Genomic DNA, 23,230 nt, shown 5'->3' with positions numbered 1-23,230 from the left:
TCCCTGGCTGGATCGTAAGATCTATTTTTACCCGAACTATTCCTGCAGAGATTTATGAGTGCGTCTTTTTCCCGAAATCCCATCCATAACGACGGGGACAGCGGAGGGAAAACTCCAGAGTGGAGGAGTCTGACTTTGCTGTTTATATAGCAGTCATTAGGAGAGAGACGGAGCCACTTCCTATCAACTGTGGAGCGGCGGGTGAGGAGATGCTGAATGATGATGGGAAATAAACATCAGGCCTAATACATCCGCGTCCGCAGCCTTGTTTAACTCGGAGATAAGAGCCTCGGGAGCGGCGCGGTAAAAGGCTGTTAAAGCGCCGGCGCAACACACCTGCACACAGGTAGCCCGCCTGGGTCCCACCAAAGAGTCGCTAGGCAGTTGCCGGGGCAACAGGCCTTGAAATGGGCTCCGAGCAAACACAGCTGAAAGGGCTATTTGTTTAGAACAGTCAACGTACGGCGCTTTGAAGGAGCGGAATATGAAAGGATCGGAGGGCTGAAGCATTGCTAACACACACACGCACACACACACACACACGGTCCACCGGCCCCTGATCTCTGCACCGCTCTGCCATCAGCACATTGCTGTGACAACAGGTTACGCGCTGATAAGGGCCTCCAGCTGTCACACACCTGATAAAGCAGGTGGGCCGCGTAAAAATTCCGACACACACTCACCTGAGAGCCGTGTGAGAGCCATATCAGACACACACACACACACACACACACCAGCAGAGCTAACACACGCTCATTAATTCACACACAGAGTGAGGAGGTCGCGAGTCTGATCTGTTTGGAATCACTTTCGAAACTCATCCGCACGCTCTTTATCTCCCTCCTCCTTCAGCCCAGGGTGTGAGAGATAAATGACGTGTTGAGCAGGTAGTAAAAGCAGAAATAAAAGGCGCCTTATCGGTTTTTTTATCCCCCGTAATGTGAGTTTCGGCCTGTAAATCACACGTGGCGTGACCTGTCATGAGCTTTTAAGTCCAGCCGCAAGTGGCCCAGACACGCGGAAAAAAATGAAATCAATCATATTCCACACACACACTTCCAGAAGTCTACTTATCACTGTTCCTCTGAGTAAGCAGCGTTTAAACTGCCTCCGGAATGACAACCCGGGGCAATAAACATTTCCATTCGCAGCTCCCGGCCACTGCTCACGGAAAAACCCATCTGGGCCACTTCGGGCTGTGATTAGAGGTTCTTCACACTGAGCCACGGCCCTGGAGAATGATCACGTTACGATAAACCGAAGCCCCTTCCTCAATACCTTCGGCTCTGAGACGCCGGCGCAAATAAGCTGTCAGGTTTTATTGATTCACTCGGTGAAGCTGCACCCACCCCGGCCGATGGTGGGGTTTGAGGGCTCTTCTACTCGATCTCCTGTGAGATTAAACCTTATCTGAGGGATCTTGTTAACACATCTTCCCTTACCACACTTTAATGGTCCTTTATGACAGCGCTGGATGTTGGCAGCTACTTCACAAGGTAGATCACAGAACATCACAAAATAATGGTTTAAAAATGACAAAAATCAAGTAAACAGGACTGTGCAGGACTGTGACAGAAGTCACAGTTTCGATCAGTGCCACTCCCCTTAATTACATATAGAGCCTGTGCGTCACTTACAGCTCAGTGGCTGCATAGAAAAAGGTCAATATATCGACCCCAGATCTGATAGTCAGCATTAGTCTATGGGCACAAGTGAACTGGAAGGAGGTGTCTTCTCTGGGTTCACGTCCCGTAAAGTAGTTTCTGGTCAGACCCTTTACCTGATGAGAGGTGCAGTAATCCGAGCAGCGCGTAAACTCCAGTCCAGCGCCGAGCCATCGTCCGAACTCCCCTAAATTCCAGGCGCTAGAAATAAAGAAATAAAACAAAAGAAAACAAAAAAAAAAAAAGCGACTGTTCAAGTCTCTGAACCCCACGAACACGGAACGGGAGTCGGATTTAAGTCATGGTTCGGTCCCCTCCACGCCGCCGCGGCGCCCCAAATTTGCACGGAACAAATCGAGGCGGAAAACGTGCGCGTTCACGAGCGTCCGGTCCAGCGTCGCGCCCGCGTCCCTTGTCCCTATCCGGCGACGCGAGCGGCGTGAAGTTTGGGAGGAGACGTGGACCCGGGCAGAAGTCCTCCTGTCCCCGACGTGTTAATCCGCCGTTACGCGCGTCCGGGCGGGAGCCCCGAACTTAACTTCTGCGCTGCTGCTGCTGCTGCGACGTGGGTCTATTCACGCGTGGAGTAAAACGCACGAAACGAAGCGCGACACACTTCCACGTGGTCCTGGTACGTGGCACGGGGGCGCGCAAGGGTCCGTCCCCTGTTCCCGGTGAAGGGGGCGCGGATACTATCTTAATCCGACCATTAAAATGAGCCCGCAGCCTCCGTTCTTTTTTATTCAACCATTAAGTCTTTAGAAGAAGATTTCCGGGTGACCTTACGGACCACGGTGTAAACTGGAGGACATTGTGGAAGTTAAAACGAACATAAATGAGATATTCAATACGTACACAGAAAAAAAAAGACCCAAAAGATGCGTCTTAAACGCAAAATGCTTTAAAGTAGGGTTTAGGTCTGTGGTAGAAACACATCGCGTAATTGTTTTCGAACCCAATGTACAATAAATGTACCGACCCAATTAGTTTAATTGAGTAATTATAACCGCGGCATTGTCTCAGTCCCGCGGAGGCAATTTAAACTCAATTCGTCTCGGCGCCCGCGTCCAAGCTGACGTGCGCCCTCTATCGGCGGACGAGCGGAGGCGCAGACGATTCCAACGGGAGGATGGTTGTCGAACGAGGACAAAAAAAAGATGATGGCATATTTTCTATGGGTCATTAAACTGTCATTGAATGTTACATGTGCTGGTTTGCATCATATATGTACGATTTTATATACATATAAATGTAAGATTTATATGTACTTGTGTTAGTACTCCCCACTTACTACCATTGTGTAGTGGGGACTGTTCTTGTAACTATGATTGCAATTCGTTCTGGATAAGAATGTCTGATAAATGCCAGAAATGTATATGTATGTAAGATAAATGTATAAACTAGAGACTATCCCTACGATTTTAGCCTCATGGCCAATACAGAGGACAGGATGGCTTTGCTCTTCACGACCACAGACACTTCTGAAAACTCAGAAACATACACATGTACAAATATGTGGGCACAAACTTCAATCTCACACCCATAAATGCCCTCATGCTTTAGCTTTACAGAAATGGGAACTACCTCACATCTGAGTCAGAGTCGAGGTCTGTGGCTGCCTGTATTCATTCCTCATCGGAGGTCTACCATCTCTCTACCATTTTTTTGTGTGTGTGTGTGTGTGTGTGTGTGTGTGTGTGTCGGGGGACGCTCTGCTTTGTGCTGTTTGCCTCAGCAGCAGCATCCATATGCAGTGCCCAGCGCTCCCCTCAACCCCCTGGCATTCTGCCTCGCACTGGAGACACAGAGGGCATCGGCCTGCTCCCCCTGACCAGGCCTCTCACAAATCCTTTTAATTGCCTCCAGTGCCAGGGCCACTGGCGGCGGCGCTAAGTGCTCTCAGATGAATCGAGACCAGATCTGGAGCCAGAGGGCTCAGCGCGGCCTGTAAACAAATAGTAAAATACAGGCGCTTGTTTCCCGTCAGCACATTCCGCGTTTCTCTCTTGACGTTATTCAATTCCGCCTCCCCCAGGCAGTCTGCCTTCGATTCTCTCAAGGATGAAATCCTGCACACCCCCAGCGTGGCTGCCAGAAGCCAGCCAGCCAATAAACAAAGCCACAGACACACATCATGCATGGCACATCGCTGGCAGTGCATGCTGGGATGTGTACGAACGAGAACCTCCATCATTTTCGCATGCTTCATCTTCTCCCTCCTCGTTCTCTCTCATAGAGTGCCACTCAGAGGGGACAGCATCTTTGGAATCTTTGCCACCCCTCAGCATAGACCCCCCCCTCCCCCATGTTCTCTTTCCCCAGGCTTGTCTTCCATCCCCACTGATGGCATCTTCCTGTCACAATCTACAGGGGTAGAGGAAAACATGCTGAGCTGGGTTCAAAGAGAAAATACACTACCATATTTCACTCAGAACAGATGGCCGGCTTCCTCACACCTTGAAAGACACACTCATTTATACACTCACACGTTTATATAACACACACATCTACCAATATGTGTAAGGACACTTGAACAAGCTAAATGTCCAATTTCACACCTGTAAATGCTGTTTTACAGAAACAGGAATGCTGTAATGGAAAACACACTCCTATATCTCAAACACATTCATACAAACTCACACATATATGCAGGCATCACAGAAGTTTACACACAATGTCCAGTAAATGCATCAAAAATCAGATACTTGCTCACCTCAAAATGTGGCACATCAAGCACTACAGACAGTAGAAAAACTCTAGCACTAACTTCATTAACCACCCTCTTATTTCCAAAGAACATATTTAATATAAGTAAAGGGATCTCAGTCACCATATACAGTACAGGCCAAAAGTTTGGACACACCTTCTCATTCAATGTGTTTTCTTTATTTTCATGACCATTTACATCAAAACTATGAATGAACACATGTGGACTTATGTACTTGTGGAGTTATGTACTCAGGTCACCGGACCTGAACCCAATCAAGATGGTTTGGGGTGAGCTGGACCGCAGAGTGAAGGTAAAAGGGGCCAACAAGTGCTAAACACCTCTGGGAACTCCTTCAAGACTGTTGGAAAACCATTTCAGGTGACGACCTCTTGAAGCCAAGAGTGTGCAAAGCAGTAATCAGAGCAAAGGGCGGTGGTTTTGAAGAAACTAGAATATAAAACATGTTTTCAGTTATTTCACCTTTTTTTGTTAAGTACATAACTCCACATGTGTTCATTCATAGTTTTGATGCCTTCAGTGAGAATCTACTAATATAAATGGTCATGAAAATAAAGAAAACACATTGAATGAGAAGGTGTGTCCAAACTTTTGGCCTGTACTGTAAATGAGAAAACTTGTCATATATTACATTAACATCTGTAAATAACAATCTGAATGTGATAATGACCCCATGAGAGAGTTTCTCGTTAGTCAGAGGTTCACAGTCTGTAGACCAGTCAATTATAAAGCCATTAAATTACTAATGAACTTCAGGTCTCCCATTTTTCCCACATAAAACTATTCATTCTTGACTTAAGAGTTACCTTCACCCTGATTAAAGCACAAAAAAAAAGATCGCTAATTACTTCCATGGTGAGATCCATTAAACATTATTCCTGCTAGAGTGGGTGGAATCCATCTTTGATAATTGTGACCAGGGGGCCACAAACCACAACAGAGAAGCCAGGCCTTCCATCCCACCCAGCAGCAGGAAGCCCAGCCCCTCGCCCCGGGAGGCGGCTGCCAGATCTCACAGAGCCGGTGTGGCTAACGGGACAAACACTGTGGAGTGGGGTGATGGCGCGTGTGTGTGACGGAACGTGGACCTGGAACACACGGTGTGCGAAGAACAGCAGGTGCGGCGCACGTTCACGCAGCTCAACGCTTAAAGAACTCCCCGGAACGTCGCATCTGCGCGCCTCGCTTTTAAAACGCTTTACAGAGCTCTAATGTCAACATAGCACCAGATGGTGATGGAGACAAAGGGAACCTGTATTCAAATCACATCTGTATTGTTGTTTTTTAAAAAATAATGCTCTTATGCAAAAAAAGAAAATGGATGCTGTTTTTGTCCATCAAGGCGTCTCTACATTCACACTCACTCTCCAGTCAGAACATCTGCTCTCCTGGATCCAGAATTTCCCACTAGGCATCAGTTCCAAGTTACCATGTAAAACACCCAATTACAGCAGAGTGCTACGTTAGCATCAGCCATTCCCATGTTGGTCAGTCATAGTGCAGTGCGGTAGTCAGGGTGGCGCCATGGTGACATTGGGGAAGCAGTAACACTTCCTCTCTGTCGAAAACGCGGCCGGGACACAGTGCAGCACAAGGTCATATGGGAAAGGCGAGTATGTAACGGTGAAATTACAGCCAGCGGCCTGAATTATGGCCGGGCCTGGAATCGCTTTTGATGACTATGATGCCATCACTTGAGCTCTGCCGTCTTGTTTAGGGCTGTGCAATATGACCATGACTGAACAGTTTATAGTTGATGCAAGTGGAAATTACAGTTTTTTTTATATCTTACTCTTATTATTTATACATACATCCACACTGAAATGTTAACAGATCAGAATTTTGTTAGATAGCTGGATCTATCTAACTCTAGTTGTGCCACAGAAGGTACCTGTTATGTCCAAGCATATGCTAATCATTAAATTTTTTTTTAAATTATATTTGTATTTAGTCATATTGATTGTATAATCACTACGACCAACCCTAGTCCGGTCATTAATTCACTCCTTTGCTCCATCATTCTGTTTCATTTCATTTAGTCATTTATAAAGCACCTTTAAACAATCTCAGTTGACCAAAGTGCTATACAGGCTATAGCTTAAGGTAACATGACATAAATTAAAATGACAGAGCAATCAAATATACAAGAGCAATCGACAAAAGTGAAATTATACAATTCATGGGATCAATAAATCCTCATGCAAGTCTTAAAAAAACACATTAAAACCATTATGTCATCCTCTACCTGAGCCGAACACCAATTATATACAGATGTGGTTTATAAAGTTGTTTTTTTTTTATCTTCATAGTCCTGAACAGAACTCATTTGCATAAGGAGAATGTTCCAGAATCCCTGTCCACTTTTCAGTCTGGACCTGGACCTTGGTTTCATGACCTCAGTTGTCTAGAAGGCTCATGAGAGATTAAAAGATCTGCAAGATATGATGGTGCCTCTCCATTAAGACCTTTATAAAGCAACAACAAAAGCTTAAAATCAATTCTAAAATTGACAGGAAGCCAGCACAGGGAAGCCAACACCAGAGCAATAGAAGGAGGATCCGGTTTCCTGTTATATCCTTCCATCTCTCAGATTGCTATTACATTTCTCTCATCTCCTTGATCCCCGGTTCTTGGAAATGCCGACAGTCTCAGGGTCAGGAGCGTAGTCGGGTCGTGATGTGACAGGAACAGACCGAGTGCCGTTTTCCCTGACACTACAGCTCTACTGACTGACAATGCACATCATTCTCATTCCAGCACACTGCACTTCTGGGAAATACAAAAAGCAGCTGCTTCTGTGACGCTCCTGTTAATCATGGCGTACGCAGACGTGACAAGAGCGCTGGTCTGTAGGCCCGTCAGACGTCTCTCCATTTTTAATCCAGCAGGTAGCCCGGCGCAGAGAGGCACATTTCTCATACTTTGAAACCTGTCTGCTGCAGAACGTAATCAACTCTACTGCCAGGAATCCTATTCTGAAGATCCCCAATCGTCTGAGGACAGGAAGTTAAATCTTACTCCAGTTTGTTGTCCCTGGAAAAGGGGCTTTCTGAAGTCTGTGCATTCGAATTGACAGCTGTTCATGTTTGCTTGTGGTGAGGCTCCTAACTGTGGTAGCCCTGGGCTCCGTGAAACTCAAAAAAACCCGAACCATTTGGGAGGATTAACGTCATTCCTTGCTCTTGAGTGACGTTATTTCTTTTGGGCTTTTTAAGACACAGCAGCAAGGTTAAACCTGAACCCCCAAAGCACCAGTAGGCTTGCAAGTCTTGGACCACCAGGTCACCCCTGCCTCTCAAACAGGAATCAGCAGCTGGCAGCTTTATCCACTCAGGATAAAACCACTTTTTTTTTATTAAATCAGTCAATCTGGTTAACAGCAGGGGTTAGAATTTTTTTTTTCTCCACTGGCCCCTGTAGATGCTGACAGCAGCACAGCAGAGCTGGCCAACTGTCAAGTCTGAGGCCTGTGAGCCATGGGACTCACCTTCTATTTAACACATCAACACTACAACAACACTACACAGAAAATAAGGCTATTCTGAACTGCACATACAGCAAGGCATGTGCACTCTCTACAAATATTGCAAGACCTGTCAAATTAAGCAATATTTCCTTCTTCTAGTAGCATCAAGTCAAACATTTTCCTGTTGCATTGTGGCGAGAATGACAGTGGACAGTCAATAAAAAAATGAGCCTTTAACATTTTCAGTGACATGAACATAATATTTCATGAAGCAAGGTTTGGCCTGACCTTGTCTTTTCAGTATGTCTCATGGTCAGCCCAGATATTTTAACGTGCTGCTTTCCAAAGTACCAACAGCCCTACTGAAGACATGTCCCGGTGCTGCTGACTTGCACTTTCACTATGCATGCATCCATAATCTGTGCTAGCAACTGGATTAATATATAATTTACCCAGCATGTACAAAGCACAGACTTTGTTTCTTTATGGTAAGGGGAAGGCTATGCAGCATATCCTGCATAACAACGATGATTTCCATTCAGGATACTCTACGAAGTTGCTTTCACAGCTCTTTAACTTTGCATCATATCAGTTTACTGCTGTTAAAATGCTGTGCTTTTGTGTTCAGCAAATGTGACAAAGATCACCTGTATATCCTGGAGAGTTGTCTTCTTCCTGCTCAGCAGTCCTTGTGGGTGGGGCCACATCACCTGCCCCGCCCTGCGTGTGAACATCTGTAAGAGAGAAGGTAGGAAATCAGTTGGCTGAGACTAATTCTCACTCTCATAAACCAAAATGAATCAGAATGAGTTCCAACTGTGAGTAATTTCTCCTTTCTGCATTTTGCAGGAAAGCAAATTTCAGAGCAGCATGGGTCCTCTTGTAGTCCATAAACATAGAGGAGAGGAGAGAGTGGAAGAGACCCGGCTCTGCATCAATGACAGAATTCCTGGAACGTGACGTTCCTGCTGGTAAATGAATCTGGACCCCAGACATCAGCATGGTGCTGAACTGGTCCAGTGGTCCGGCCACATATCTGCTTGCATAATAACTATAATCACTGTTACTATTACTTGTAAAACCCACCATCAGTCATTATTTGTGGTTCTGGAACGTTTCAGTGGTCTAGAAACACTGATTCAGAACGAATTGCGATGGAGACTACCAGTGGCCTCAATTCTATTTTCTGCCTGCCTGGGAGTCTTTATGGTTTTTCTTTGGGGAAGAAAGACCATCCATTAAAAAACATTCCAGATTATAAACAAATTGTAGGCGATTGGGATTTGGTCTTTCTGAAAATCACATCCCCTTGGATTTCCTGCTTTTACTTACAACTCCTGTATGCTTAATTGTGCATTTGAGATAAGTAGCTAAGTGCATCCACAGAGATTTGGCTGTGGAACAAGTGGAAAACTTGTTTTTTTAAAAAGAGCGTGAGTAATTAACCTCCCGATGACTGACAGGGCTTGACATGTCAGGTACAGTAATGAGCATTTTAAACATCTTTCCTGGTTATGGTCAGGGTATTTCCATCTGTTTGCATGACTCAGTTATGAGTGTTGTTGTGATGAGTTATGTGATGAGGTTTCTGTCATTAGCTGTTTCTTTCTTCCTCATTTAAAGGCCTCATCTCCAGGATACAGTAATAAATACGGTATCACACCAAGCAAGGGGATTTTTTTTTTTTTTTTATCTTGCGCCGGGTAAATTACCCTGCGGTGACAGACATATTAGAGATTCCGCTAATCCTTTTCACTTGTCAGGGATCTGGTGTTTTAAGGCCTGACTCACGCAACATTTTCTCCCCCTTATCATGGATCGACAGCCAGGGTTCTCATTAGAGCATACAGTCACAACTCCAATCAATCAAATCTGCACATAATTGTCCTTAAATACCAGGGAAAAAGACCATTACTTATGGAGAAAGTATGGTGTTTCTCATGCTGATGACATATTTAATCAAGACCTGCAAGGACCTTGGGGCATTGGAAGATGACTAGACTTGCACTGAGGCTCTCTCAACTCATTGTCTTCAGTCCTAATGCCACAATCTCCCCAGGAAACAGCCCATTTGTCAGCATAATGAAGGCTACAGGCCTCGAGTGGAGTTTATTGTCATAAAGAAGTATACTGTGGCATGAGATGTCATTGTCTCCTGATTATCCTACACACACTCAAACCACACACAATCCCACAGATACACACAATGGTTTCAGATGACACAGCACAGGTACAGAACATAACACTATTTAATGCATATTTTATTAACCCTAAAGTGAACAGGCAAGTGCCAAAATATGAACTGTCAACATTTTAAACATCAAAACACAATGACCTCTCATTCATTTAGTGCATTATATCATTAGCACATTGTATAATTATCATTCAGTACATAACGCACTACAGAACAGTAGGGACTGACACCAAAAAGAAGTGTTCAGAAGCCGTACCCTACATTGGTCAACGGAGACCATCTTGTATTCATTTCACTAGTTCTACTCATCCAACAGATGGTGGATTTAAGAATCTCACTCAAACATTCATATTTTACAAATTATTAATGAATTACCAACAGGAAACAGAAACATTGAGATTTTGTTCCTTGGGAGGAAAATAGGTTCAGTTTAGAAGCTCCCTTTCAAGACATAGGTTTGCTTTTGACATTGTTGTGTTAACATTAGAAAAAACATTAGACTTTTTTTTTTTATCAAAATGATCTCTACACCATTTGCATGATCTTCAAATACCTGCTATAATAACAGCATTGAATCTTGTCTGGACATACAGTACAGGCCAACAGTTTGGACACTCCTTCTCATTCAATGTGTTTTCTTTATTTTCATGACCATTTACATTTGGTAGATTCTCACTGAAGGCATCAAAACTATGAATGAACACATGTGGAGTTATGTACTTAACAAAAAGTGGAGACCTGGCCTCCACAGTCACCGGACCTGAACGCATGGTTTGGGGTGAGCTGGACCACAGAGTGAAGGCAAAGTGGCCAACAAGTGCTAAACACCTCTGGGAACTCCTTCAAGACTGTTGGAAAAGCATTTCAGGTGACGACCTCTTGAAGCTCATCGAGAGAATGCCAAGAGTGTGCAAAGCAGTAATCAGAGCAAAGAAACTAGAATATAAAACATGTTTTCACTTATTTCACCTTTTTTTGTTAAGTACATAACTCCACATGTGTTCATTCATAGTTTTGATGCCTTCAGTGAGAATCTACCAATGTAAATGGTCATGAAAATAAAGAAAACACATTGAATGAGAAGGTGTGTCCAAACGTTTCGCCTGTACTGTATGCAACAAATTAAACACAAATAAAAAAGCGATATGACAGCCACTGTTTGGCCCGCATATTGAACCCATTACAGCGAGGCAGCGGCCTCTGAGGTTCCTCCCCCTCTTCCTCATCTTCCTGTGTAAGTCTGTACAAGCACACTGTAGTGTCTTAGTGAATTAGTTAATCTTCATCTTATTTCTTTCTTGAGATTTCCTTTACTTGTGTTTGGTACTGTATTCTGCAAATGAAAGTTTCACTGTTGTCCATGTCATTTTGAGGAACGTGTTGGAAGCCTAGGGTTGTGGTGGAGTAACTGACCTTACAGGAACAAGGCATATTATCATATATTCCACTTTTAGAACCCACTTCAGATCTATCAGCATCTGCTGGTAGGAGACCTGAAGACTCAGACCAGATCAGATCATTCCACAGTCCAGCGTTGCCAGAACATTATTTTAATCTGTTAATACATCCAATGTTATCCAGCGAAATCTTCTCACTGCTGGCTCAAGGGCGCATCGGCGCCTCCAAGAATTCTTGGTAAAGAAAAAAGGCTTCACACTTCATCTATCATGAGTCTGGGGCTCAAACCACAGTCTGCCTGTCTCCAGATTTCTACACAACCCAAAATCTCACTAAAATACACTTTTAAACACACTCTTAAATTCACACACTCACATCCACCAACTACCTGCCACACACACTATATGCAGGTTATATTCTTATATTCACAATGAATTACTCAAAAACAGATAAAAAACACACACACAAATAATAATCAAAGTCAAGAATGTCACATGGTCAGGTTGCCTGTGACACTGATGAAAACACGGTGCTTGTTTTGCAGCGTGTCCATAAGTGACATTGACACATTTTACATTCTTCCTCTATAATTAATGAATGTAAACAGAACGTCTTTGGCGCAGCGCGAGGCTGAAAACATCCCCGCTGTGTGAGGAACGGCTGAGCTTCCAGTTGAGCGGAAGACGGCTGACGGATGAAGCGTGATCTGCATTCAGAAAACCACTGACTTGGTCCGCAACTCCGGACTATTCTACCTGCACAGGAATCAGGGCTGACATGGCCGTCTCGACAACCCAGACACCGGGTCCTGAGGACAGTCGGGCCTTTCTGACACCGGCTGATGTTCGAATAACTCTCGCTGTTTCATGGAAAAATAAAACATTCGGTTTGGTTTGGTTAACCACAAACACTAAAAATGTCTTTCTTTCTCTTTAACACACACATGCACACATATCCTGTCTCCTTACTCAACACAGAGCTGGAGTCTCAGCTTTCCCAGGCCGTGTTTATTAGGCCACAGCAGCCCACATTTTCCAGCTGCTGGTTCAGCCACAGATGTGGCATTTCCTCACATACTTTACACATTACCGCAGTAAAGCTACCACACAAAGACAATCACTTACGCCGTTGCACACTCGCATCCTGTTATATGCATCCTGCTACATTCTGCCTCTACAGAATGCAGCAAAAGCAGATGAAAACAGAAAGGTGATGTTTGGGCCATTTATATGCAACAGCTCATCTCACCCATTCAGTCACTTACTCACTATACTAAACTGCTTTGTTCTACTCAGGGTCGTGGCTGCTGGAACCCAAGACACTGGGCGCGGGGCACACACACACACACACAAAAGCACAATTCAATGGACGGCGGGATGGAAACTGGAGAACCTGGAAGAAAGTCGCACCAGCACAGAGAGAGCATACAAAAATATTTGAGACGGGATTCGAGCTCACATCCTTGGAGGTGTGAGACCCCGTCACTAACCACTGTGCCACCTGAGACGATGTAGGAACTAGACATACCCTCATATCCAAAACGCAATTTCACACAAATCTACAATGAGCTGCACTATGCTATAGTGAATGAAATGATTATACCATGAAGTGTTCCATTAGAACATTGAATGCAAAGTGGCCACTAGATGGAGGCACAATGCCTATATAACTTCTCAAGGGCCCTCACCCTGCCACAGTCTTGCTGAAACAATGTTGAAATATCTGCATGTCACATTGGTCCCACACCCCTTGCCATCTCCAATTAAAAAAAAAAAAGACACCATGGATGTGACTCATGTATCAGCAGATTCCTGCAGCTGGACCAACCATCTCACAAGTGAAGTGATTGTGAAACATCGCAGCACAGAACACAACAAAATGCGTCCTCTGCATTTAACTTAGTGAGCAGTGGGCAGCCATGACAGGCACCCATTGATCAGTGTGTGGCAACGGTACCTTGCTCAGTGGCACCTTGGCGCTTTGGGATTTGCGAGGCCAGATTATGGTTACAGGTTCGTTTTTTCTTACTTGCTAGGCCAACTATTGCCACCAGGGTGCTGCCGCAGCATTTTGCTCAATTCAAAATAAGCAAAACTAAATAAAATTAAAGCATAACATGTGTCTAAAGTACTTCTGTTTATTTAGCATTTTTATTTTTATTAGTTTTTACTCATGTGTCGTGTCTAAATATGGCCACTAGAGGGCGACGGAGCTCCATCCGTCTGAACTGTTTCAGTTACAGTGTACCAACATGAATCCATCAGAAGCTCAGATCAACCGCAATCATTTTTGGCATAATGGGTCTGATAGTGCTGCACTGCTGCAATAAAAAGACAGATTAATTCTGTGTCTGTGTAAATGCGGTCTGTAAGCGAGTCTGCAGAGACCATATTCACACAAGGTTTTCTCATTACCACAGGCTGTTACCACACACGAAGATGACATGAATGATAAATATAAGCAATAAGCATGTGAGTGTGGTAATCCACATGGATTCACGCCGCAGATGAACCATGGCCCTGCATGTTTAATGAAAAGAAGTACGAGAGAGAAAGAAGACAAGGCAGAAAATCACTCAACAAATTACGGGAGCTGTAAACTGGCCCCCCTGCTGAGCTTATCAAAACTCCAGGCAATCTGTCACGTTCAACGTGCACATCACACAGAGGGAAGAGCTTGTTCCCGGGTTTGCGGTGGAAAGGTGCATCCAGAGCCAACTTCAGATTCCGCTCTCAGCTCTGACTGGGGATGATAGGCTGGGCAAGATGCTGCAGGCCCCCTGAATCAAACATCTCAGAGGATGGCGGTGTCAGAATTTCTGCGTCTGCAGTAAGAAGTAGCTGCAGGGCTCCAGAGAGAGTGAGAAGCAGAGGAGACAAAAGATTGAAGAATTTCATTTGAGGTGTGTGTGTGTGTATGTCTATTTATAGCTTAGTGGAGATCAGATGTACTCACTAAGAAAAACCTGAAGTTATAGTGTAAATGGGGACTTTTTTTATAGTAAAGATCATTTCTGACTTCAGTTATATATATGATTCCTTCCATAAGTCCATGTGTGTGTGCTTGTCAGTAAGGTCCAGGTACAAGTGCATTTATGAATCTACAAGTGACAGCAACAAGGATGTGTGTCTGTCTGTCTGTCTTTTGGTACCATATAAAATGTATAGTGTGAGTGTGTTTGTGTGTGTGTTAGAAGAGGGATGGAGGGGTTCCGTATCACGGTGTTGACAGCCGACAGCAAAGATGAGGGAGCTGCACAGATGGCTACTGCTTGCACACATCCCCACACACACTCACACACAGCCAAGAAGTAGGAGTAAACGCTTAATGTGTCAATCAAGACACACTACAGCCACATCTGAAGAAGTGCCCAACACACACACACACACACACACACATCCCACCATCCAACTGTGTGGAACTAATAAACGTGAAAAAACGTACACCAGCACATTACCACGCACAGGAGTAAACAAATGCAAACACACACACACACAAATTATGACTGATGACATACTACACGTGATATCATTTTTTTTCACTACCCAATTAGTAACTGCACCTTGTGTGTGTTAAGAGGAAGACAATGTGGTCCAGGTTTCATGCTTGCTTTGTGTCACCTTCATCTACCGCAAAATTCTGCTGGCTGAATTTTTTTGCGGCCACATCAGTGTGTCTCTGGTGTTGAGGATGTCCACCAGTGCTCCTTACATCCCAAATTCTCCAGGTGCAAGGGTCCACAGCTACAGACAGTTACTGCAAATATGCCCAAAAAGAGCCCAATAAAGCATCCCGCCATGAATCAGCACTCAGCACTCCCTCATTCGCACATATCCACACATGCACACACACACAACTGCTCTGGAAAACACACTTTCACCCAGGACACGAGTGGACAGCAACCAGCAGCAGGCAGAACCATGGACAGCTACCGGAAACCCGTCACTGTAGATTAAGATGAACGTCTTTTTTTAATGCATGGTTCAGAGAAAGTCAATCATTTCTTCTTCATTTGGCCTTTTCCGAAACACACAGCCTCGCACCGCGGCAAAATCACCGCCGCCCATTAACAGCAGCAACAGTTGGGAGCTGGGAGCCGGGGAGCCCATCAATCACATTTCGATCAGAAGACGCTCGCCCGCGGGCCCTCTCGTCACTGTGCCGCCACTTTTGTCCCAATGCGGCGGCAAACAGAACGCGCCATGGCCCTCCGGGCATCTAACCACGACTTTGAACAACAGAGACTCTTCAAAAACACACAGTAACTGCAGAGCCACTGGTGTTGTTTTCCCATCGCAGTTTCAGGCGCAAATTAATTCCCTCCTTTTGTAGACAGCAAAAGCAAATGAGTTTGGAGTGATACAAGCTGTCGGTCTGTTACCACACAAACACACACACACACACACATACTAATTCCAGACCACACGCTGAAACACGCATCGACATTTAGCTGATCTGCAGAGATGGAAATCAATTTCCAGCACTAATCTGATATACATATCTAATGAAAGGACAACGATAAGACAACGTATCGACCCTCATTCACGGAGATTGATTGCCCTTGAGCGCCAGCCACACCAGGCGCGGGGAAGATTATTTTCTGCTTCTTTTAAGTCTGTAGACGCTCTTTCACACTCTCACTGTTCACAAAGCAAGAAATCAGCCAGTGGGAGAAGAAAGGGAGGATGGGGAGATTTAATGAAATCCACACTGCAGCGCTGCACGCCTAATGAGCGGCGTTACAGTGGCTTCGGTATTCACCGGCGCTCGCGCCATCAAACAGTCACCTTCAGAGGTCATGTGGGGAAAAAACTCACAGAATAGAGAAAGTGAACGGGGGCTTCTCTTAAAAGGGCTCTTGAAACGCATTGGCGTATGCTCTTCATCCATGCACTGTATAATTTTTTGGAGAACCTGTCAGTGGTTGGTGATTGGCTGTCTGTCGTTTGTGTAGGATTTCTCTTGTACATCCTCACTGCCAATGACCGAAGCCCGTACTTGGTCGATCGCATCAATAAAGAAAAAAAAAAAACATGTAAGACAGGGGGTTCAGCCCACTGTTTTCTGACTGGTTTGGAGAACATGAGTCTTCAGAACCATGGATAATAGCCTATAATATGATAATGTCCATCGTTTTCAGCAGGACATCCTTCTTCTTTTGAGCCGAGCCAATATTCTTACTGAATTTTGACAATATCCTTATTTGAATTATTTTTGTTTGTTTGTTTTGATATCAAGCGATTGGTAATGTTGTTCCTCAATCATAAGAACAAAAAGTCAACTTTCAGAACCATGCACAGCAGCATTTATTTCTAATTTTAGAATGTGTCTCATTTTATTGCACTGGATCCACACAATGTTCTCACAAATCAGCCTTTTAAGTTTGTTCTGAGATAAAACTGCAATATAAAATTGCTGATGGCCCCGATGCATTGTAATGCTGCAGCATGAGACAGAGGCAGAAGGTGCCATAGCTTGCCAAGAGTATTATTTTTCACATGTGATTAAGAAAATAATCAATAAAAAAAAGCCCCAAAAAGGCCTGTTGAAGACCATCAGGTCAAGCAAAGACAAGATGCATAAGGCAGACCTTTATAAACTCTATAGTATAGTAGTACATAAACTGTATAGTAGCAGGGGTGGTAGTAGCCTAGTACGTAATGAACCACAAAGTTACAGCTTCAAACCCCACTTACAACCATTGTGTCCATGGACAAGACACTTAAACCTGAGTGTCTCCAGGCAGACTGTCCCCGTAACCACTGCTCTGGATAAAGGGCACCTGCTAAATGCCATAAATGTAAATGTAAATGGATGAAATTTTCATGGAACGTAGCGAGGCTACCCATCTGTCCAGGATATTGCTCATCCAGTGACAGTAAACTGGTGACCCAATTTTGCAGAATTACAGGATGTTCTGGCCCCTTCTAAGTTAAAGACAAAAGACAAAATAGTCTCTTAAAGCTGTCCCCTTTCCTCCCTCATTTTTCCACCAACATCTTGTCCTGTCTTTCTGTCACCTGTAGAATTCATTCATCACTCTTGTTGTCCTATAGCCCCTTCTTTGTAATTCTGCATCCCCTCTTTTCCAGTGGTTCCTTTACAGTATTTCTATCTTCTGCACCTCTTCTTGTCAACTAAAGAGCCAGTATAGCAAAACTGGGTCAAATTCTGTCTAGACTGCTTGTTGTTTGATGTGCAGACAGACCAAAAGTCCTCAAATGACATCCATCTGTGACCCAACATTGACAAAAAATTACTCCTTTAAAAAAATCAACAGCAATTTCAACAGCTAGCCAGTTATGTTATGTCCCTGACCTGGTCAATCTGTGGCTTTTACTGCAATTTACCACAATTTACAACCTTTACTCAGCATGGTGAGGAGACAGATCAGTCCATTCCAGTCATATTTCACACACATGCTGTGAACACCGTGTCCAGAAAGATCAATCCAGCCACAGTGAGAGCCGATAAATCATTTTAGTTTTGATGGCCATTTGAGTGATTACAAAAAATCACAATTTATACTGTAAAAGCAGCGTTCACTCTACCTCAGGGTTTGCCATGTGACTAATTACGGAGCCATTAGAAGATGTTGCCTTTGACTGGATGTTTTCACCTCCACTTATCTGCTCATCGGTGCCAATGTTTCAGTTTATTTAAAGCTGCGGTACGCTGTCAAAGGGCACACAGCCCACTGTGCCGAGATGCTGTCAGGCTGTTACAGCATGTAGTTAGAAGCTGTTAGTGTCCGTCGGCCTCCCTTACTGCTGCCTAAAGCGACTCGTCACATCTTTTAATGAAGGGGACAAAAAAAACACCACCCACGCAGCATAGAAGCCATTAGCAGCCCTCGACCCAGCAAAATGTTGCTGGCCGTTGCGAATGCGCAGCTCAGTGCCAGATATAAAACATAATGAAGGCAGTAAATCAAAGCTTAGTCGAAGGATCAATAACCCAGCCTCCAGCAGCATTTAGTGTTTGTCACACTGTAGCAACTACAGCGCTTAACAAGGCAGCGGCACAACAAAAAAAAGTCTTCCTTTCAAAACAGAGAAAGATTTAGTCATAAAGGCCAAAACTGAATCTCAAATAAGCAATGCAGTTTGTGAGCTCTGAGCTCATTTTGAGTTGAGTTAAGGGTATTAATGTCGTTCAACATCGACCCAGCAGCATTAACCAACGGACATGGAAAGGTCTTTGTCTCCAGGAGAAGAGTGTTTAACGTGAGTTGAGGCCAAGGGACAGATGAGGCTCCTGAAGGCCGAAGGGCTAGCAGTGACTGAGTTCCTTAATTCAGTCTTTTAATCCCAAATGACTGAGCAGGTGCATGTTGGGTAATCAATGGTGATGTGGTTTACCCACACGTAAAGCTCTGAAATGCAAGCCTTTTCTTTCTCTGTTTATGCATGTATGTGTGTGCTGTGTTTCCTAGTGACGGCCTGAAAAGGGCTTTCAGGGTCGATTTCATATCACCAGTCATACTTTTATGCCTAGTTCCATACACTGCATTTTCTGAACTTTTAAACATCTATATTTTGAACTTCAGCCATCTTACACATCAATGAACCATGTTCTGGGTTGAAACAGATCACGTGAGTATAATGAGCGGCACGTGTGAGTGATCCAGACCAACCTGGATAAGCCCAGTAGTAGAGCTAAGAGGGAGAGGTAATGTGCGGGTTTAAAACACAATCACCAGAGGCTGGCCTCCATTTCACCTCCTCCGCATCCATTTTAGCATCTCTCTCGTGATAATGAAAACGCGTCACCTGATGACGGTGGCCAGGAATAGCAAATCTATAGCAAATAAAATCTTAACATTCAATAAACCAAATTTACAACATATTGAAACATTTCTACCAATCCATGAAACCAATTTACCAGCAGTGAATTATACAGAAAGGATAGGTACTCTAGACTGAAAGTTTGTGTGGGGTTGGGTCAGATTTACAGCTTTACCCAGTAGCACCTAGGCTTAAAAGTGGGCAAGTGTATATGCAACTCAGGTTTATGTTGTGACATTACAATTTCTTTGTTTTTGAAATGACAGTGGACTTTTATATATGCTACTGATTATACATTGCTGTGGCATCATTTTCAGAGTCATTGCATGATTCTGTGAGAGCTACAAAGGAACACATAGGTGTGAATGTGTTTTTATAGCATAAATAGCCCAGTGTACACACACGTGTGCCAGGATGTGTGTTTCACAGGTACAAGGCCTGTGCACAGTGACATGTCATTTGCAGGAAGATGAATGGCCCGCCAGGCCTTGCTGGGGACACCACAGGCTTTGATAAGACCCAGAGGCCTCCCACAAATCCATATAGACGGAGAAGGGCAAGCCGTGCGTGTCTGATTCATGCAGCCAATCAATGGGCTGCTTCTAAGACGAGGCTTCTGTGACCACAAAAAGATCAGAGAGCAGCACAGACCTATCCAACAGAAACATAAAGAAATACGGCAACGTGACAGGTGTGTGTGTGCGTGTGTGTTTTCATGGTGCAACAAGGGATCTGTCCTGCTTGCCCTTTCTGAGGCCTTGATTTAAATTTCATGTTAGTTGACACAGGAATAGCTGTTTGCTATATACTACCCATAGCTGACACTTTAATATATCAGACAGTCAAATGATTTATTATTATAAGAACAACGTTTCTGTCCATAACCCCTCCAGAATCCACACAGTAGACCTCTTCTCTTCATTATTTAGTCGCTGTATCTAAATCCTAGATGTTAAGGGGTTAACATTATTATTGAGAATATTAATATGTAAATATATTGCAGACATATCTGTGAAGGCCTGCACTCGTTCCCACTCTGATGACTCAGACTTGTGGATGGATGGAAGTCAGAATCATGTTTACAGTTTGCTAACAGTTTTCAGTGCAATTCACAGTTCAATTTGAGCAGAAGACTTTGCCAATACAACCATCACTGAACATTCAGTCACCATATTTTCCTGCCATTTTCCTGCCACCCAGAAGATTCAATTTATTGATGTTTTCTGAAAGTTTTTGGTAGCTTGTATGGGTGAATGACAACTCTCACACACCCTACATCCTCATTCTCCAATCCAGTCAATATTCCAGGCCAAGGTTTGGTGCAGCATCCCACCTCCTCCATTCTCAATGCTCATAATATCCCTTGTCCACATGATTTAAAGACACCTGGGATAACATCAACTGGCACATAAAGATGACGAATGAACTAGTGACTGTGATGATACAGAACATACCTTGTGCGCAATGTCTTATATAGTAGCAGGAATGTATGGCCCTAGACTCAGGTTGTGCATTAATGGTATAATGACTGCTGTCAGAAAAGTGGCATAAACAGACATTCCAGTGCTTTTCAGAGATGGTCTACCACTATACACTGTGTATCTGTGGGAGGACCATCATTCCCATTTAACGGCCTATGAAACCAGACATGGATGTCTGCAACTAAGAAAAGAAGATGAACAGAAGTGGACAAACACGAAAGAGACAGAAGAAAGACCGACAGGCATCGGCTCACATGCTGTGTAAATAACAGGCCTGATGATGAACTGCCAGTCAACCCACCCCTCCTCCATTCCTTTCACTCCCCCTCTATCACACTCGTTCAGAAAAATCACCAGCGCAGCACAGTACAGAAAGTGACATGCATCACATTCATTCCACTGACCCCGCTGGCTTCACTGATCTCGGATGATTCAAGGTTCATTTTGGTCAGAGCTAAAAAGCTCCTGCAGATGTATGACCTTTGGGGTTTTTCATTATGGCAAAAACCATGGTGCGTACTCTCCGAACGTCAGACCCTCTGGGCTGCTTTTTAACAGTGCGGGGGGTGCATCATCATATTAAATTCATCCTCTGGGCTTTCAAATTGGAGGAAAGCCAAACTGACTTCTGTTCACTTTGTATGCAGGACCCTTACAGAGTGTATTTGCTGGTGCTTTTGGCAGATGTACAATGAGGCTGAGGCTTCAAAACACGCCCTCGACTCAAGGTAATTTACCCCAAAATTGCTTCTACGGCCAACATCTCACTGCTTGTCACCATATAAAGACTGCCTCTCCATTACTATCTGTATCAGCCTGAACAGTTCATTTCAGAGGTTCCTTCAACACACACACATACACACCGAGAAGTGGCTCTTCACCATTCGAGTGGCCTGGCAGCGTCTATAGCCGATGTTTATCTGGAGTTGAAAGAGACAGACTCATTGTTCCAGCATACGTTGCCTGGCATCCCAATGAAGCAATTAAATAATACAGCACGAAAAACAAAAAGCAGCATTTGCATTTATCATTCTTTCTTCGGTCTCCCTCCCCCTCATAAATATTGGGGCATGTTTTAGATGCTCCTATATTGTAGTAAAAAAAATTTTTATTTGATTTGTGTTTTGGTCCACACTAAAACGACCATCTATGTGATCTATGTAAATTCTTTCCCAGGATTATGTCAATTGGTGTTAATGTGTGTGTATGGTGTAAGAAATTGTGTAACACCAATAAAAATAAACCAATAAAAAATGTAAAAGATCATGTATTGATAGATCAGAATGTGAGCACTGGCAGTCTTGTAACACACGCAGATTCACAGATAGAGGGAGAGAGAGACGTTGAAAGCTTGTCCATGTCACACCTCCAGCCTCACTTACTCGTCCCGCTCTGAACGACGTCACCTGCACAGCTCGTCCCCAACACCGCACCCCATCACACAGCATACAGCGCACCACAAAAGAACTCCAACTGGCACCTGTCCTTGCCGCATAGTGCATTCTCTTTTACCAAGATCCTACCAAGATGCCTTTGTTGTAAATATGACTTTCACTGACAATTTTTGTTCCTCTTAGTCGTGACCGTCGGGTTTAACATTAAAGGTCCTAGATAGAAAATTAGCCGAAGAAATAAATACATTAGTAAATAAATGCATTTCAAAACATGGCTGAATGGTCTCTAAAGAAAATCCTCAGAACTGAGATAGAACTCATTACACTAAAGAATTAGTATGTATGAGTGTGTGAGAGCCACAGCCAGTTACATGGAATTCATTATTATTTCCCATCCTATACAATGTGAAAGCAGGCTAGGTGATCCAGAATAAAAAATGAAACTTAAGAAACTTTAATGGTATCTGTAGCACAAACAGCTGTTTCAGGAGCCAACATCTGCCAATATGATGAAAGACAAATGCTTGTCACACACGCAATATCCTTAATCGCTTAGTCCTTTCCGGGACACTGGGGACAGTGAGGGCAGACACACACACTCAATTTAGAGTCACCAATCAGTCCACCTAGTGTACATGCCTTTGTACAATGGAAGGATCCCAGAGAACCCAGCAGAGACTCACACCAGCACGGGGTGAGCATGCAAACTCTGCACACACAAGGACTCACAGCCACAAAGTCATGCTGCTATTCTTAAGAAATGTGTTATTTCACAATTTGATGATTGTACAGAAACCAATGATCATATCTGTTAAAATTGAAAAATATGGAAGGGTTCTAAACCAAAGACAATAATAAAGGAAAAAGTGTAAGATTTGTCTCCAGGAAGAAATGCCACACAAGAGCGAAACAGAGACAACTTAAATTCTGTGTCCAGGGAGACATCCTGTATTATGGATTATTATGGTCATACATCTGCTGGATTTAATGTGCATTTGGGCTGAGGCATGGCATGATATTTAATATCGAATATTCCCATCTCTCACATTCCTTTATTTAACCATGAAACTAAAAACCACTAGCAGAGCAATTTCATCGGTTTATTTCAGTCCATTAAT

The 23,230-nt window shown here is 43.8% G+C and overlaps 1 protein-coding gene across 5 annotated transcripts in view; it reads right to left on the bottom strand.

Annotated features, from left to right (window-relative positions):
* The window catches only part of LOC114792472 (roundabout homolog 1-like), a 144,919-nt gene that overhangs the window by 101,835 nt on the left and 19,854 nt on the right, over positions 1-23,230 (bottom strand). For 4 of the 5 annotated variants that reach the window (XM_028983648.1, XM_028983645.1, XM_028983647.1 and 1 more), the window contains exon 3: positions 8,506-8,592. In XM_028983648.1, the coding sequence (XP_028839481.1) occupies positions 8,506-8,592 (87 nt within the window). Of the gene's footprint in view, positions 1-1,780; positions 1,878-8,505; positions 8,593-23,230 lie in introns of those variants that run through there. The other variant, XM_028983649.1, reaches the window with a different exon arrangement.

The sequence above is a fragment of the Denticeps clupeoides genome, chromosome 6, assembly GCF_900700375.1.
Source record: "Denticeps clupeoides chromosome 6, fDenClu1.1, whole genome shotgun sequence".
Classification (NCBI taxonomy): Eukaryota; Metazoa; Chordata; class Actinopteri; order Clupeiformes; family Denticipitidae; genus Denticeps; species Denticeps clupeoides.
The sequence above is the reverse complement of the archived record's forward strand: the minus strand, read 5'-3'. Positions and strand labels throughout refer to the sequence as shown.